At 44.6% G+C, this 18,456-nt stretch overlaps 1 protein-coding gene across 1 annotated transcript; it reads right to left on the bottom strand.

Annotated features, from left to right (window-relative positions):
* Positions 1-15,690: 15,690 nt before the first annotated feature.
* On the bottom strand, positions 15,691-17,802 carry CLDN23 (claudin 23). Its single transcript, XM_069572895.1, has one exon. The coding sequence runs from the start codon at positions 17,382-17,384 to the stop codon at positions 16,503-16,505; it is 882 nt and encodes a 293-aa protein (XP_069428996.1). The 5' UTR covers positions 17,385-17,802; the 3' UTR covers positions 15,691-16,502.
* Between the last annotated feature and the right edge of the window lie 654 nt (positions 17,803-18,456).

Raw genomic sequence — 18,456 nt, 5'->3', positions numbered from 1 at the left:
CTGTAGATCTATATAACTCTTATCTTCATGCAGTCATGTATGGTCTGTTGCTGTTTATAGCTAGTCCTGTTGCATAGCTAGGAGACATAATGGTGGTAAGGATATTGGGCTTGGGTTTGGTATACTTGGGTCCTATTTTAAGTTCTCTTATTGAAGACTGAATTACAGCTGTGATATAACTGGAAATCCCCTTTTAGTTCTAGAGTGAAACTGGTCTTCATTCTCCTCATTGTCACTTATATCTACTTGTGATGTTAACTTATCTTTCAAATATCAACTTGAGGGAGCTTGCATGTTTTTCTCCACCTTTCTTATAGACACAAATGCCTAACTGAGGGTCCCTGTCATTTCTGAAGTACAGTTTATCTTCGTTATATCCATAATCTATTCCAGAATTCCTGGAATATGTCAAGAGATAAAGCCTCACCAGAAGTCAAAGCTTGAGATAGAAAGAAGCCTTGGAGAACTATGGGAAGATATATATGGCTGACTTAATCAGACTCTTGTCCCCCACCTCTTGTGCCCACCAATCTGTTCTCTGTATCTGTGACTCTTAGAGGGAGGAGAGAGACCACAGCCTCTGAGTTCTCATCTAGAGAGAGCTTTATTTCTAAGGCGCTTCTAGTTAAGATCTTGGCTACATGATGTGAAGGGAAAGGAGAACTTACAGGGGATCTTGGATGAGCCAAGTCTACCTCAATTTTTCTTAAGCTGGTCCTTTATATGAACTTCTGGCTTGTTTTGCTTTGTGCACATGCATGTTTATTGCAAATTTATTCACAGTCACAAAAAACTGAAAACAACAAGGATGTTCCTGAATAAGTGAATGGATAAACAAGCTGTGGTAGGAATGGATAGACAAGCTGTGGTACAAATGGAGTATTAGCCAGCCACAAAAAAGAAACAAGCTCTCAAACCAGGAAACAACATGGATTAATTTTAAGTGCATAATACAAAAGCGAAAGAAGCCAGTCTGAAAAGGCTATATATTTACGTGACATTCTGTAAAAATGTAACTATAGACAGGAGGCTTGGCGTGCTGCGATTCATGGGGTCGCAAAGAGTCAGACACGACTGAGCGACTGAACTGAACTGAGACCCTGTAAAAAAAGATCAGTTTTCCAGGAAGGAGGGGGAAGAGGGAAGTTGAATAGGTGAAGCACAGGGGATATTTTTAAGGCTCGCATTCTGTATGATTATGTAATTGTGGATATGTTAAATTATGCATTTGTCAAAACCCATGGAACTTCATAGCACAAAGAATAAACCTTAAGACATGTAAATTAAAAAAAAATCATTTAGAAGGTCAGGGGATTCTAGGATGGAACACAAACTGTGACAAAACAGTCTAATTGTTCTACAAATATATGAAACAACGTTACTGAAAAGGTAGAAAAGGTACTGAGCAAAGTAACTCTGGAAATGAGTGGAGTCTAACACTGAAGCAAAAGAAACTGTACATAAACTCTGTACTCTTGTTGATAAATTTGTTTCCCACTGGGGCACAGACTAACAATTCTGATACCACTATATATGTTTACTGGAATTGAGCAATGAAGTAAATAGATGGCAGGTGATAGGAGACAATTGTCTCACTGTTGAGAATTTACAGATAACCAAGCGAAGGAAGCTCGAATGATCCAGATGGTAATAGATTATAGAGTTGGAGACATCAATATAAACTCATGTTTAGCTTAGTTACAGTTACAGATGTGAACTCCTGATATTCTAAAGCCATCCTTATCCATGAAGAAGAATCACCAATCACTTGGTTCTTAGTTGTCTAAATGGAATCAAACTGAAAAGCCATCAACTCTGGGGAAAATATCTGGGTCCTCTAACTCTGATGGTCTATCTGCAGAAAGTTTACAGAAGAGCCTTATGAAACAGTCTAAGTCAATATTTTTTTGGGGGGTGGGGATCCACAGGTAGTAACCACTGCTCCAAAGACAATGGAGGATGTAGCCATATCTGTTTACCAAAGCCGGAAGGACAGACTTGTAAATGCCCCAGTGGGTACTACTTGGATGACATAAAGAAGTGTCTTGAAGCTGTCCGATGCTCTGCACCATCACAGTCCTGTAAGGATGGTCAGAAATGCATTTCTGCCACACAGATTTGTGATGGTCATGTTGACTGTCTGGATGGATCTGATGAAATGGACTGTGAGTAACTCCTACCCAAGACCCACCACTGGTCACCTTGGTGATTTACCTTTAATAATATTTAATTCCACAGTGTTCCTCGAGATTTTATCCTTTAAACTGTTTCTTCCTTCTCACTGTGTACTCCTTAAACTGAACAATATGAGACTTCTAACTATGGGCAATTGTATATAGATTATGGGGACTCTTTGTAAAAAGCTAATGTCCCCTCCATTTGATTTTAGAGTAGGCCATATGATAGTTCACTCCACAGGGCTCGACAGTGTATGTTGCCTGAAAGAGCACTCATCTAACCAAGATCCGAGTCAGCCCATGGAAACTGATCACAATAGCATCACCTGGAATGTAAGAGGTTGGCAAATTAGTTGACTTGCCCTGGCTCCCCCTTTTGAATGTGGAAAGAGCATATTCTAGCTCAGAGTTATTAAGGAATTAAAGAGGACATGTAGGAAGCTGTCATATTATTATAACACTGTCAAGTTAATTCTTAAATGCTAGCTGTAGATGGTTGTTATAGAGATATTGTTCCAAATCATGCCTTCATGGGAAGGTATTGTCATGGCCAGACAACACCTATCCTAATACCTAATTCTGCTGGAATCATCAGCTATAGCTCCATTGGTATCTAAGTCCCCTTCATGGTAGAATCAGAGAGACGGTGGGCTTGGTCATAACCAGCAAAGGAAGAGATCTGGAAAGGAGCCTTACAGTGAAGAGTTCTCACTGACTTCTCAATGTAAATTCTTATTTCTGTAAAACCTGACTAGCTGGAAGACTACTTATTACCTCTAAACATGCCATCTTTAATGGGAAAGATGAGGGATTTTGATTCCCATAGTTGATTCTATTTTTCAGCAAATAAGGGTGCTTTTGTTGCTAGTCCTGTGTCGGCAATGACTCAAGGATGGGGATAAATGAGTGAGAAATTTATCACCTTTACCACCTTGAGGTTAGGTTAGGTTTCTGGTTTAAAACCTAACCTAACCTACTTTTGCCCTCCCATTCCTGATGTACTGGGCTCAAGAGCTGACTTTGCTTCTTGATGATTTCACCCTGACTACATATAAAACTTTATTGAGGGAAATGGTACTGGGTATATAAAATTTAAGCTGAATTCCTTTGGATGTAACCTACCATCAAGGACCCTAAATGCCCAGGGTGAGGCATGGAAATGCTCCTGTGAGGCCAGCTTAGGACAGAAGCAAGAAGCATTTTTTATTGCTAATTCTGCTCTTTTCATTCCCGGTACTTTGGTCTTCCCTGTGAGGAGTAACACTTGTGTCAACAATGACAGAGAACATGGTGAAATGCCTTAAGTATAAACTTAACTCTTGGATTGCTCTTTGGATAGAACCCTCTTGTCTGTCTGCTCCCTGCCTTATGAGTGTCCCTCCCACACTGCCACCAAATTTGGTTCAATATTTGCAACTTGTACGTCTTGCTAAACTTACAGTTTACTTGGACTCAAAAAATGTGAAAAATTTACAGATAAACTTAATCCTTATAGTCTAGATATATACTACTTTGATCTACTACACTCATCCTTATAGAGAAAACAATTTTGGAACTGGTGGCATCTACCTTGGCTAAAATCCTGCATATCATCATTTGAAAATGGATTGGTATGATAGACTACGCTGGTCCTGAAGTGAAATATTTTAAGTGCCTTTAGATATGTAGTTTTAAAATCAGCTTTTGACAGTTTTTTCTTTTGTCAAAAGTATGGTGCTGTGCTGTGCTTAGTCGCTCAGTCGTGTCCGACTCTGCGACCCCATGGACTGTAGCCTCTCAGGCTCCTCTGTCCATGGGGATTCTCCAGGTAAGAATACTGGAGTGGGTTGTCGTGCCCTCCTCCAGGGGATCTTCCCAACCCAGAGATCGAACCCAGGTCTCCCACATTGCAGGTAGATTATCATCTGAGCCACCAGGGAAGCCCAAAGTAATGGTAGTGATTGTGATTTCAAAAATTCAAACTTATCCAGTTAAGTTCACTGGAATGCTTGTTCTTCTGAAATAGTTATTAATTGACAATAAAAAACCTGTACATACACTCGTACTCACACCTACTGTTTTTGCAGGTACCTATCCAGATATAACCCATTCAACACCAACACGTAAAATGCCAGAGTCTGGAAAGAGACTGACACCAAAAGCTGTCCAACCTCTCCAGGGTACCAAGTCCACCAAGACTAGATCTCCAGGTTCAGAAGGAATGAATTACCCTGTCAGAAAAATGCTAACCCCTCCGATTCCTGCTCTAGAGAGCAAGACTCCAGAAACCAAGGAAGGAGGTCAGCCCAAGGATTCACACAGGGAAAAACTTCTGCTCTGTAGCAGCGATTTCTGCAGTGGGAGGGGAATCTGTACGATGCAAGGAGAGCTGAGAAAATGCTACTGTCTGATGGGCTACAGCGGGGACTTCTGTGAAGCAGCAGCCCATGGACCTGCCCCTGGCCACGCTGCCCTCAGCCTAACCATAGCGCTACTGGTTGTTCTGGTCATTCTGGGAGCATTTGTATACTTCAGAAGAGAACAAAAATTAAAGCGGTGAGCAGCCACTTTTGACCTCATGGGAGAATGTTATTCGAAAGGCGGCTTGTTAAATAAAACTAAAATAAGGTTAATGAGATTGGAGGTATGAATCCACTGTAGAAATTTTTTCTTTGAGGAAAGATTTGAGCAATGAAGCAGGCTTATCTGTTAGATGACCTGGAAAAATCATAATTGGGACCATTGTTGTGTGAGACCTGTCGCAAACCGTAATGTCAGGGGCAGTGCTTTTACAATAATGTAAAAGCAGTCAGGGGCCAGTCTCAGGGATAAAGTGAGGAGAGTCCCCTCTAATGAGGACGTGTGTGTGCATGCATGCTCAATCGCTAAGCTGTATCTGACCCTTTGCGACCCCATGGACTGTAGCCCACCAGTCTCCTCTGTCCATAAGATTTCCCAGACAAGAATACTGGAGTGGGTTGCCATTTCCTTCTCCAAGTGATCTTCCCAACCCAGGGACCAGACCTGTATCTCCTGCACTGGCAAGCGCCACCTGGGAAGCCTCCAGTGAGGCAGAGTCAGCGCCAATGACTGTTTGGAGGGAAAATTTCTTGGGTATGTTAGTTTGCTAGTGCTGTGGTAACAAACACCCCCCAGTGGCTGTCTTAGACAACAGAAGTTTATCTTCTCCCAGTCCTGGAGGCTGGAAGTCTGAAATCAATGTGTCAGTATGGTTGGTCTCTTCTGAGGCCGAGGGTTGCCCTTCTCCTGCGATTGTAGATACAGACTTCTCCTGTGTCTTCATGTAGCCTTCCCTCTGTACATGTTGATGTCCTGATCTCCTCTTCTTCTAAGGACACTGGTCCTGTTGGATTAGGACCCACCCTAATGACTTCCTTTTACCATAAATTACCACTTTGAGGACCCTATCCCTAAAATGGTCACATTTGGAGGTACTAGGAGTTAGACTTCAACATATGAATTTTAGGGGGACAAAATATAGCCCTTGACAAGAGGTGAGATAAGCTCATAAGCAAGATTTAAGGCAAAAGTTTAAAGTTTTATCTAAAACAAGAGTCACTGGATTAAAGAAACAAACAATAAAGAATGACTCAAATGATTAAGAATGATGACAAAATAAACTTTAGGAAGATACAGTAATTGAAGGAGACTGATTAAACATATTGGGAAGGGATATTAAGCAGCCTATATATCAAGAAACATTGGGGCTTCCCTGCTGGCTCAGGTGGTAAAGAATCAGCCTGCAATGCAGGAGACCCGGGTTTGACTCTGGGTCAGGAAGATCCCCTGGAGAAGGGAATGGCTACCCACTCCAGTAATCTTGCCTGGGAATCCCATGGACAGAGAGGAGCCTGATGGGCTACAGTCCATGGAGTTGCACAGAGTCAGACTTGACTAACACACAGTGCCTGAAACAGTACAGAATACATATCAAGAAATAACAGAGATAACTAAAATCCTTTAAAGTTACATCTCCTCTGTACAGCCTTCTCTTTACAGACTGGAGATAAGGCCAGGAGAAATGGTATATCTTTGCCTAAAGTAACACTGGTTAATGTTAAGATGAACTGAGGTGCCTCCCTTGTGCTTTTGACTGTCAGTCGGGTCTGTCTTCTATATTAACCTGCTTTCTTAACTCATCTATGTCCAGTTGCTAGTTATCTGTTTTTAGATTCAATTCTCACTGACTAATTTCCTAGTTTCCTCTCAACTGAGAAGATACAACATTTTGGAAGTTCAGTGAATGCCTAGTAACAAATCATAACTGACTCAAGTGTTGGCCATTCTAGGTCAGTTCTTTGTTATAGAGACAATAAAAGCACAACATTGTTCCCATAACGATAACTTCTCATAGGGGACGAGTTAACGTCTTCAAACCATGCCCCATTCCCAGCTTCTACCTTAAGGAACAACTCTCTTGACTTTCTCTGATTTCTAGAAATAAGACAGCATCATCAGGAAATTTGATCTGCCATAAAGAAAATGACCAAGAAGAGGAGAATCTAATGAATAGTGAGACTTTTGTCAATGAAGCTTATGATGAACAGGTATGTCTGGGAAGTGTCTTTGAGGAAAACAGGCGGTGAGATCCAGTCACAGAATGCCCTTACCAAAAAATCCTAGCAGAGTGAAAGTAGGCTATGTTAACTTACAGAGCTTTTTGTTACTGGCAAATGATGTTATTATGTAGACCAAATGAACACTCAGTAACTTTTTGGATTGCTGATTCTGTTCAGTCTCAAGTTGTTCACACCAAAGTGAAACTTACATGTAATCAAGAAATTCAACTTTTGGTGGACTTCCAAAAGGGGCTCAATACTACTTGGGGTGAAGCGAGGTGTAATTAGGGTTAACATTACCCCTAAAATTTATGTTCCCCATCCCCATCCTGCAATCTCTGCTCACTTCTGTGTAGCCCAGCCATCTCTGTGTTTTTGCTTTGTTTTAATGTAATGCATATTCTCTAACTTCAAGTCTCTTTTCCTACAGGAACTGTTAACGTCTTTACAAACTGACTAATCTGACAAAAAAGAAGCTAAAACATCTCAATAAAAACTGTTTATATATTTCACTGTGTACTGTTTTAACTTCTGTAACAATTTGTGGTAAATGGTAACTTCATATTAAAATAACTGCTTTTTATTATTTTATTTTATTGAAGTATAGTTGATTTACAGTGTTGTGTTAATTTTTGGCTGTGAAGCAAAGTGTTTAAGTTATACATTTATATACATTCTTTTTCATATTCTTTTCCATTGTATTTTATCACTGGGTATTGAATAGAGGTCCCTGTGCTATACAGTAGGACCTTTTCCATTCTCTATATAATGGTTTGCATCTCCCAACCCCAAACTCCCGATCCATCCCTCTCCCTACCCACCCACCCCTGCCTCGGCAACTACAAGCCTGTTCTCTGAATCTGTTTATGTTTTGTAGATAAGCTCATCTGTGTCATATTTTAGATTCCACATGTAAGTAATATCTGGTATTTGTCTTTCTCCTTCTGACTTACTTCACTTAGTGTGATAATCTCTAGGTCCATCCATGTTGCTGAAAATGGCATTATTCCATGTATTTCTTATGGCTGAGTATTAATCCATTGTGTATATCCACCACATCTTCTTTCTCCATTCATCTGTTAAAGCACATTTAGATTGTTTCCATGTCTTGGCTATTGTGAATACTGCTGGTATAAGCATAGAGGTGCATTTATCTTCTTGAATTACAGTTTTGTCTGGATATATGGCCAGAAGTGAGGTTGTTACCAAAAGTAGGGTCCAGCTGTTTGCTGCCCAAAAGCCAATAAAGAGGCAAGGTTGATGGAAAGGAAAAAGTCTGCTTTATTTCTGAGGCTGGCAACTGAGAGTGGAGTCAGTTGCCAAAGGCCAACTACCCCGCATTGGCAATCAGCAGACCAGAGGTTTTATTGGTGAAGGGAGGGGCTATGTGCAAAACAGCACAGTCAGCTGTGACAGTCCTCTTGAAACTGGTTAACCAGCATCATGTTGACTCTGTTTAGGCACAGTTCATCTTCAGTTCCAGAGTGATGTTGTTGCCTTTGTTTTTTGAGGCCAGCTCTTGAAACTGTGGCAGCTTATGTCATGGCTTACAGTCTGGTCATCATGTACTTCTTCCACCTGGTGGGGGCTTTAGTGTCTATAATAGTAAATACTAATACATTTTTCCTTAATCAATTCAGTTCAGTTGTTCAGTCGTGTCCGACTCTGCGACCCCATGGACTGCATCACGCCAAGAGTGATGTCCATCACCAACTCCCAGAGTTTACTCAAACTCATGTCCATCAAGTCAGTGATGCCATCCAACCATCTCATCCTCTGTCATCCCCTTCTCCCACCTTCAATCTTTCCCAGCATCAGGGTCTTTTTAAATGAGTCAGTTCTTCGTATTAGGTGGCCAAAATATTGGAGTTTCAGCTTCAGCATCAGTCCTTTCAATGAATATTCAGGACTGATTTCCTTTAGGATTGACTGGTTGGATCTCCTTGCTTCTCCAACACCACAGTTCAAAAACATCAGTTCTTTGGTGCTCAGCTTTATGGTCCAACTCATAAACATGTATACATGACTACTGGAAAAACCATAGCTTTTACTAGACAGACTTTTGCACTTAAATATACAATGTATGTTTAGTAGGCTACAAGCAGGCTGTTTCAGTTAACCTAAAGTTCAAATTAAATCATATATGAGCCAGAATGACTTCCCTATACCTCAGTATGTGAAGATTTCTTCCATCATTTTCCCCTTTTAATTAAGAATCTTGCCATAGAAAGCACTGATAATATATTTTTCCAGCATTGCCAGAACGGCTTAGTTGCTGCTCTGGGTCCATTCATGTCCCTGGGTGCTAGGCCTACATTTTGTTTATATATTGGCCCAGTTATCCATGTTGGATTCTAAAACTAGACACACAGAGGTATTGACACATAGGGTCTTTGGACCAGAAGTCATCTCAACTAGCTTGTGTCTGCTAGGGAAACATGCAAACGCTACTTAGATCCCAACACCCCTTTGTGCCAATACCTCTGCGTGTCTTCCTGCATCACAGCTTTATTCATACCCACATAAGGAATCAAAGGAATTAATCTGTGATGGGACACAGGTAACAAAGCAGGAATATGGTCTAAAGTTCAACAGCAACAACCTTGGGCAAATGACTTAATCGTGAAACTGTTACCCCAGAGATAAAAAACAGGATTAACAGAACCTACATCAGACCATTTGGATACTGAATTAAAACACAAAAATGCCTGCTTAGCCTAGTACCTGAGACTGATAACATGAGCCTAAATCATAATAAACACAACTTGACTTGGAAGATTTCTTGCTTGTATCTTTTCTAGACTATTTATACTTAGTTTCTTGCAGCATGAATTTGTAGAGGATGCTAAGCGCAAAGAGAAGTCCTAGGCTTATTACTGGGGGTGTGGTGCATAAAACAAATGGTGCTTTGCAGTCAAGTATAAAAATTCCCAAGTACAGATCAATCTGACCTGACCTGGAGACGCTCACTGGGGCTCACCTTCCTCAAGGCTAGGCGACACGTGGAGCATCATCAGATCGCCTCTGGGGCTCAGCTGTACTTGAGAGAACCCATCTTCACCCCACAGAACCCTAGACCCCTCTTATCCACAGGGTCAGTCTCACACTTCTCTTGCCACCTTGCCCAAGAGCTGTCCTCACTGCTAAGTCTGCCCTTGGCAAGGCTCTGCCTCCACCTGTGAAAAAGTGACTCAAAAGCATCCAGATACAGAACCTATGACACAAAAGCACCCAGACTGAAAGCCCGCAGAGATGAGGTACGATGGAATTCTCCCTTTCTGAACGTGCTGAGGCCGCTGTCTTGGCTCCTTAGACCTTAGGCCTCCAGCAGACTCGCAGGGCTGTGTCCTGGGTGGGTCAGTCTGCTTCGCAGGCTCTGCTGGAATGGTACGCTCAGCCTCCCTCCTGCTCTGCAGACCTGTCTCGTGTTTGGGCCCCAGGAATACCCCCTGCTTGCTCTTCCTGGGAAAAAGGAAGCTGACTGCAGCTGAACTGTCAGATATGCACTCTTTCCACCCTGACCACTCATATCTTTCCTGTCTTTGGGCCTCTATGAATGTGTGCCTACTATCCCATCTGAACGTACTTTAACACATCCTATTGCGCTTTCTCTATTCAAGAATTCACAAAATATCTGACTGTCCTTTTCACCAGAAAGGCTTAATTTTATGAACAATATTTAAAACTTTACACTTAATTTCTAACCATCCCATCCCCTAAATTGATTGTCATATGTCCATTTCACGACCTTATCTATTTGCAGCAATGGGCACGTTATGAAGCGCCTTCTAGTGTGATCATCTCCACATTAATTTCTCAATTCCTCTACAGCTGATAAATGGAGCAGTAAACCTGTGGAAGAAGGAAATTCTGCATTTCATTAGAGAAACTCAACCTCTATAACCTGGTAAATAGGTTTGAGTTTTCTTCTGGAAGAAAAAAAGAGCTTTGGAAAAGTTCATGGTTTTATGCTTTAGGCTCCAAGGGCCCTACACAAAACTTGACCTCATGTGTTTACACAAGAGGTAGCAATTAAAGAGTTAAATTAAGAATTTATACTGTTGTTCCTTGGTATCCACAAAGAATTGGTTCCAGGATCCTCATGGATACCAAAATCCAAGGATGCTCAAGGCCCTTACAGCCAGCCCTCTATCCACGGGTTCTGCACTGAAAATTCTCCATTTGCATTTGGCTGAATCCATGGATGGAGAACCTACAGATACAGAAAGTAGACAGTGTTTATTCTCTTTAGGAAACAAACAAATTAGTGGACAAGGAGCTTCCCTCGAAGCTCCATTGGTAAAGAGTCTGCCTGCAGCGCAGGAGACCTGGGTTCAATCCCTGGGTTGGGATGATCCCCTGGAGGAGGAAATGGCAACCCACTCCAGTATTCTGGCCTGGAGGATCCCATGGACAGAGTAACCTTGCAGTCTACAGTCCATGGGGTTGCAAGAGTCAGACACGACTTAGCTACTAAACCACCACCACCATGAACAATAATGAGTGTGCTGTTCTGAGTTCCTCCTATTTTAATTGTTGACAGGCTTTGGCAATTCAGAGAAACTGAGAACCAGAATATGGAGTTTGTTGCTTTCAGGCCAGTTACTAATTTTATGTGTCAGTCAGCTTCCCCAAGTCTCACTGCTCAGATTTCACATCTCTTCTTCCAGCCTCCCCTAGTTTGTAACCTTCACTCAGAATATTTAGATTTGGGAAGACCTTCTGATAACATCTAATCCAGTCTTCCCGGTTATGCAGCTCAAGAAACTGAAATCCAGCAAGGGCAAGACGGAGGCTATTATTAGGGAACATATTATTACCCACATTCTAGAAAAATGGCAGTGACTTGTTCAGTTTCCACAGCTGAGTGGTGAGTGGCAGCGATTTAGGAGGCAACCATGGTGGGTGGGGAGGAGAGCAAGGGCCATTTGCCCCATGGATGGCCAGGGAGTGTGGCATACTGGACAAGAATGTGGTAGAGCTGCACTTAACTCTCTCCCCTGGTGACTCAAGCCCTCTGGTCAGTACTGTCTCCCCTCACCCCACCCCCCCGCCCAGCCTTGCCTATATTATCCTTTATTTGTACAAATTAAAACCTTGTTTTCCTGTGCTCAGCCCTGCTTTATGCTCAGTTCTACTTCATAAAGACTTGCTGGAGGAGGTCATTTTATTGTCTTCAGTGAAAAAAGCAGCAGAATGTGGGCAGAATTTGGGAGGAAGATGGGGTAACCTGAAATATTGACTCAAGGAGTTCCTGGTGGTTCAGTGCTTAGGACTCTGTGCTCTCATTGCTGAGGGCCCAGGTTCAAGCCCTGGTCAGGGAACCAAGATACGGCATGATGCAGCCAAACTTAAAAGGAAGAACTATTGAGTGAGTTCCTTATTCTCCTCCCTTCCCAACAGGAAAAAGATCTCATCTGTAGAGTCTTGGGGGCAGGGGATGCATGGGTTGTGCTGATCTTTGTAAGTCAATCATAAAGATAAAGATTCACAAGGCTGCTCTCACAGCCCCTCCCTTGGGTTTTGGGCCAGTAGCCTCGGGCCACTAATTACTTTCCATATACCTGTTAAGTTGTGTATGACAACTTGAGGAAAGCACTTGGGTACAGAAAGGGCTTTTAGAGGTGACTTTTAAATTAAGTTATAATTTAATTATTTGCTAACAGGCTCTGAAGAACTGGTAGTACCCATTCTAGGATTACAAATATAAACGGAAGCCGTCCATGCCCCACCTTCAATTTAGAGATGAGATTAGAAAGTACACCAAGAAAAGCACACATCTGAACATTTAAATGGTATGTTCAAAGATGACAACTCTAAGCTCATGGGGAAAAGCAGTTTAGAATATGTGTGTGGGAGAAAGTGATGAGGTGGAAGCCTGAGCCTTGGCCAAGTCATGAATGGAATTTAAGAGTGAAGCATAGGTAAGGAGCTTGCTGAGACTCTTAAAGATGAGTTACGGCTCTTCATTTTAGGAAGGCTGGAGTGAAGACGTGAGATGAGGTGAGATGAGTGTTGGGAGAAAGAGCCTGGTTATTAACTGTTCCCTTTACTTCAGGGATGTGATGAGGCTCTGAGGCTAAAAGACCTTTCTCTGCCTGTTGCACTGTGGGCTTATCTACGCATTGGCAGAAAAGAACATTCTTCACCTGCTATTCATATATCAAATTGTTTATATTTGACTCTGAAAACGTTCTATGCTACAGATTAAATCCAGACTGTGTTCCCTCCTTAAATAAGCTACTAGACCAGAAGAGGTCCTTGGGTTCTCTCAGTTGGTCCCCCCAACTTCATCCTGTCCCTACCACCCCCACCTAGGGTGAAGAAAAAGTAAAGTGTGGTATCGTGATCACTATGCCAACCTGTTTTCACTAACATTTCTTTACTGGGAACTTGGAGTTTGCTTTTCTCTCTGACGCCCAATCTTTTCTCTCAGTTCTCTGCTCAAGCCCCCCTTCTTCCCAATCACCTTTCTTAAAATACTGCCTTTTTTCTGCAGGCTTTGACCCTGGTTTGTTATTCTTCATTTTCCTTGCACATCTTTCTCATGCTAGAGTATGAATGTTCTACAAAGGCCAGGCCTGGAATAAATTCGCTTTCCAAGGCAGTCAAAGATGTGCTGACAGGATGACAGGTGCCCCCAAACTTACAAATTATCTAGACCATGAAAATGAGGGTGGTTGCTGAAGCATTGCTGACGCACCCGCCAGAGCCTCAGCAAGGGATCAACAGCCTATGTGCCCCAAACCCCACCCCTCCTTAGTGAGGGTGGGTGTCTGGATCAGAGCCTGACTGGCAGAGGGGCAGAGTAGGGGCTGTGTTAACGCAGGGCGTGCTCTATTTTCACAGATTCCTCGCTCCTCCAGGCAGAGCTTGAGCAATCTTGGGAGGACTTCACCCCTTAAATGGGGACACATACTCTGTATGTCATTAGGATTATTAAAAGTGAATCCTCACAACAATGTCCACATGGTCAAAGCTGTGGTTTTTCCAGTGGTCATATATAGATGTGAAAACTGGACCATAAAGAAGTCTGAGCACCAAAGATTGATGCTTTTGAACTGGGGTGCTGGAGAAGACTCTTGGGAGTCCCTTGGACTGCAAGGAAATCAAACCAGTCAATCTTAAAGGAGATCAACCCTGAACATTCACTGGAAGGACTGATGCTGAAACTGAAGCTCCAATACTTTGGCCACCTTATGAGAAAAGCCAACTCATTGGAAAAGACCCTGATGCTGGAAAGACTGAAGGTAAGAGGAGAAGGGGACGACAAAGGATGAGATGGTTGGGTGGCATCAATGAATCAATGGACATGAGTTTGAGCAAACTCCGGAAGATAGTGAAGGATGGAGAAGCCTGGCAGGCTGCAGTCCAAGGGGTCTCAAAGAGTTGGACAGGACCTAAGCGACTTAACAACAACACAACAATTAAAGAAACTATACTTCAATTTTAAAAAAAGAGTCTAATGAAGAAAAAAGTGAATCTTGGTGGTGTGTCAGAGGTGTGAAGGGCTTGAGGTCAGGAGGCAGTACTACTTCACGTTAGAGTCTCACTGGGGTGGTGTAGCTCCTTGGTTAGGTGGATATCAGGTTTAGGGAAAGGACTTGTCCACGATAGCAAGTCCTGAGGCTCCAGCCTCCTCCAGCATCTGGAGTCTCAAATCTATTGTCATTTTTTCACTGCTCTAACACAACATAATTCTCAGGTCCAACCCAAATCCTGCCCCGATGCAGGGAGTCTCTTTCCATGTTGTCTTGAATATTTTTCTTAATAGTAAAAAGAAGTTTGGTTTTCTTAAAGACAGTTTTCGTTTTATTCCTGTGGATGAAGCAAAAATGGAGTTCTAACTCAGCAGCAAGTCTTAATCACAAAGAAGAAGTGTTTTGGATATAAGCCAGAGGAGAGTGGCCAGACAGGGAAAAGTAAAATCACACTAAGTACTAGTACCGAATGTTTTTTCCAAGGCTTCTCTAGAAACACTGGAATTATGATGCAGGCAAGAGGCAGATTTGGTACTTGCCAGAAACTCAATATCTTTAGGTTGTCTGCCTGGTGCTGACTTCTCAGGTGCCCAATCACTACCTATTGAGCTGTCAGCTGAAAAAAGTAGGATTGCCATTTCTCTAGTCTGGCTTGATTCCCTAAATCAAATCCCCAAACTCATCTAGGCAATAGTTCTCAAAGATCTGATTACATGCTGCCAGTTGGGATTGAAATTTGAGTGAGGCACAGTCCCAAGGAAAGCCATGCAGCCCCAAGGGGGCCCTGTGAAACGGCAGCATTGGCATCTCCTGGGAGCTAGTGAGGAAATCAGTTTCAGGCCTCACTCCAGACCTACTGAATCAGAATTTGCATTTGAAAAAGATCCCCCAGTGATATACCAGCACACTCAACCTTGGTTGCAAAAAGAAACAGGTGACTCCAGTACAAAATGGCAAAGAAAATGAATCTGCATTATCCCTTCCACTGCTAACACTCTGCATGTGCTGCTGAGTTAGTTCTATTATAGCTGTGTTGTCAATGTTTACTGAGCTGAATGCTTCTACCTCTGAATTGGCTACCATTCAGTTCAGTTCAAGACAGCCCTTCAATCAACCACTCGGAATTGCAGCCAGCCCTGCTGGAGATTTAGTCCCGCTCATTGTACACATAGCTGCCTACCTGTGATTTGAGGCAGCAGTGTTATAAAAGAAAAAGATTTCTAGTCTCACCTCATGTGGAAACTGGTGCTTCTAGTTTTTTCAACAATAGACTTGGCTTTGCACAGAAAACAGCATGAACCTGAAAATAAAGCAATCAAAGAGTGAAGGGACCCATTGGCTACTTTTAGTAATCTTACACTGAGGTGCAAAGATGTGAGTGCTAGATTTCAGCCTGTGGAGGCAGCCAGGAAATTGTTAGTAATGAAAGCTTAACTTTCCAAAGGTTGTGCTGGAGACAAATGCTTCTGTGAGTATAGTGAAACTCTTGCTCTCAAATTTTATTTATAAATAAGAGATATATACACATGTACATTAGCCTAATGAGATTAACAGGTTCCATTTTGTTCCAAATATTTAATATATAGCTCTTTATGGCCAGTGTGAGGTAGCCAAGAAATAGAACAATACAGCATTAGTCCCTTCATTCTCCTTCTGCGTCTAGAAGAGAAACTCTGGAGTGAGTGATAAAAGGATAAATCCTCTTTATACCTGAGGAAATGTAAATATGAGTTAATCGGGTTACTTCGTCCCATTAGTCACTAAAGCTGTTGGTATTTGCATGGCTCTATGTTTACTGTAAGAGCCTCCTTCAGATATAACCAGAAACATACTAGTCTCTTGAGAGTTTGCATGAAAATGAATTATACAGTGGGGGGAAATTAATAATAATTATACTGATCCAAGGTTCATAGGCATTTCAGAATATTGCTGTTTCAAGGTGTTAAACCAGTTCTGAGCCTCCATTTGCTTATTTTGACATTATAATCAACAGATGCAAAGTCACTCTTTCTAGTCTCCAGCTAAAAGTATGAAATGCCTGTCGCTCCAGAAGAGGGCCTTGATTCCTCTGGGGAGGAACACTAAACTCCTTAAAGAGAAAATCAAACCCAACCTGAACCAAGAGTCCAAGGGATCTAGTTTGGCCAAAGGAAAGGAAGATGGCCCTCCAAACCAGTTACAGGAATGTGTCCCAGGGTCCGACTCCGAACCAGGTGTTTTCAGCGGAAAGGTAAAGTTGGATCCTGGTGAGACAGGGCTGGGCCAGAGCAGGCTGGGGGTGCCGCCTACACGTCCGAGTCGCAGGGCAGCGTGCTGGCGCAGGGCCGAGTGCTGCGGGAAGACCCGCCGGGTTCGGAGTTTGGAGCCTTCTCCCCGTCGAGCACGTCCACCGGGTTGCTGTAGGCTTTGGGTGGGGGCCGGGGCATCGGGAAACCGGCCTTGCGCTGGCTGGCGGCGCCCAGCTGATGAGGCCGTGGCCGGTGCTGGCCATCACTATAGTACTTGATGGCCGGCGTGAGTGCGGGCTCTGGCCCGTCGACATACACGGTGCTAATGCTGCTGCGGCGCGCGCTGCTGGAGGGCGCCTTGCGACAGCTGTCACAGCGCTCGGCGCACCAGGGCGCGAAGCTGAGCGCCAGCGAGAAGCCGCCCAGCAGCAGCAGGCAGCTGCCCAGGTAGCCCAGCACCAAGCTGTAGCCGACCTGCACCGTGACCGGGCTGGGCTGGGCCGGCAGGACGGTGCGATCCGCTAAGAAGTGGTTGTACCAGGAGACTGGGATGAGGCTCAAGAGGCCCGCGGTGAAGAGCACGACGCCGGAGAAGCCGGCCAGCGCGAAGTGAGGCTCGTCTCTCCAGCAGCGCACGCCGAGCGTCGCCAGCAGCAGCCCCAGGCCCGTGACGGCCAGCGACGTGACCATCAGTCCCCGTGCCACGCGCACCGGCTCGGCGGCGAAGTAGCCGAGGTCGTCCTGCTGGCCGCACTGGCGCTGGCGACTGCTCTGCTCGCGGCACATGTCCCACAGGCCCTGGTACAGCACCAGGTCCAGCGGCTGGTCGAGGAAGCCCTCCAACAGCCTCCAGCCGGGCGTCAGCGTGCTGGTCAGGTTGAGTAACAGCCCACAGGGCGCGAGCACCATGCCCAGCGTCATCACCACCGGCGTCCGCATCCTGGGTGGCGCACCTGCCGCAGGCTGGCGATCTCTAGCCCTCGCGCCCGCAGAGAGCGCTCCGGGCTCCAGCTCCCTGAAGTCCGCACGCTCGCCACCGCCGCCACGCCCGCGCTCCTGCACTCGGTTCTCCTCCGGCCGCTCTTTGTCTCCAGCGCAGGACTGTCCGCTCTCGGCCGCGCGTCCCTAGTTTGCTCCGAGCGTCCCAGCCGCTCCGCCCTGCCTCTCTCCCAGCCGCCTGATCGAAACCAGTTCTAGGGCGAGTCTGATCGAAACCGCAGTCGGAGGTGGGGACGCAGCAGCAGCCGTGGCCCAACCTGTTCGGGTGGGAGGGGCGGGAGGGCCGGGAGGGCCGGGAGGGCCGGGAGTGGCGCGCAGGAAACTGCAGAGGCCCCTCTGGGACGAACCGAGCAAAGGTCGCCCCGCCCCTGCCCCTCCGCTGGGCCCGAGGGCAGAGGGCGGGGAAGGAAAGGGGCGGCGCCACCTGGACAGCCCGGCGCACCTGGCCCGCCGCTAGGCAGGTTCCTGCTTCTCAGCGGCTAAAGCTTTTCTCCAGTCCCTGACGGTCCACCGTGCACCTGTAGCCTGTCTTCCCTCCACTCCCGCCAAGAGAGATCGCCCGAAGTTTTGGGCTGTTAGCTTGCAGCCACTCGTGGCCAAATGGATGGAACCTCCCGGGGTGAGCTGGGCAGGTGTGCACCGAGGGTCCATTCGGTCGAGCAGTGTGTCCCAGAATGTTGCACTTGTGTATTTTGTTTCATTTGCTTAAAAAACATGTCATACTCCGGATTAACCTTGATACAAAAGAATCAAAGCGAGTGTTTCTGGGATGAAGAGTTACTGAGGATTTAATACTTTCTTTTTTAAGTCTCTTGAAAGATTTTGAAACTGACCAAAAAAAAAAAAAAACCCACACAACAACAACAACAACAACAACAAAAAAGAGGGGTGTGTGTGTCCTGCCTAGCACAGTTTTTTGGTTTGTCTAATTCTATAGACAAAGAGGCTTCTCTGGTGGCTCAGAGGGTAAAGCGTCTGTCTACAATGTGGGAGACCTGGGCTGGATCCCTGG

Source organism: Ovis canadensis, chromosome 26 (genome assembly GCF_042477335.2).
Source record: "Ovis canadensis isolate MfBH-ARS-UI-01 breed Bighorn chromosome 26, ARS-UI_OviCan_v2, whole genome shotgun sequence".
In the NCBI taxonomy this organism is placed as follows: Eukaryota; Metazoa; Chordata; class Mammalia; order Artiodactyla; family Bovidae; genus Ovis; species Ovis canadensis.
The sequence above is the reverse complement of the archived record's forward strand: the minus strand, read 5'-3'. Positions and strand labels throughout refer to the sequence as shown.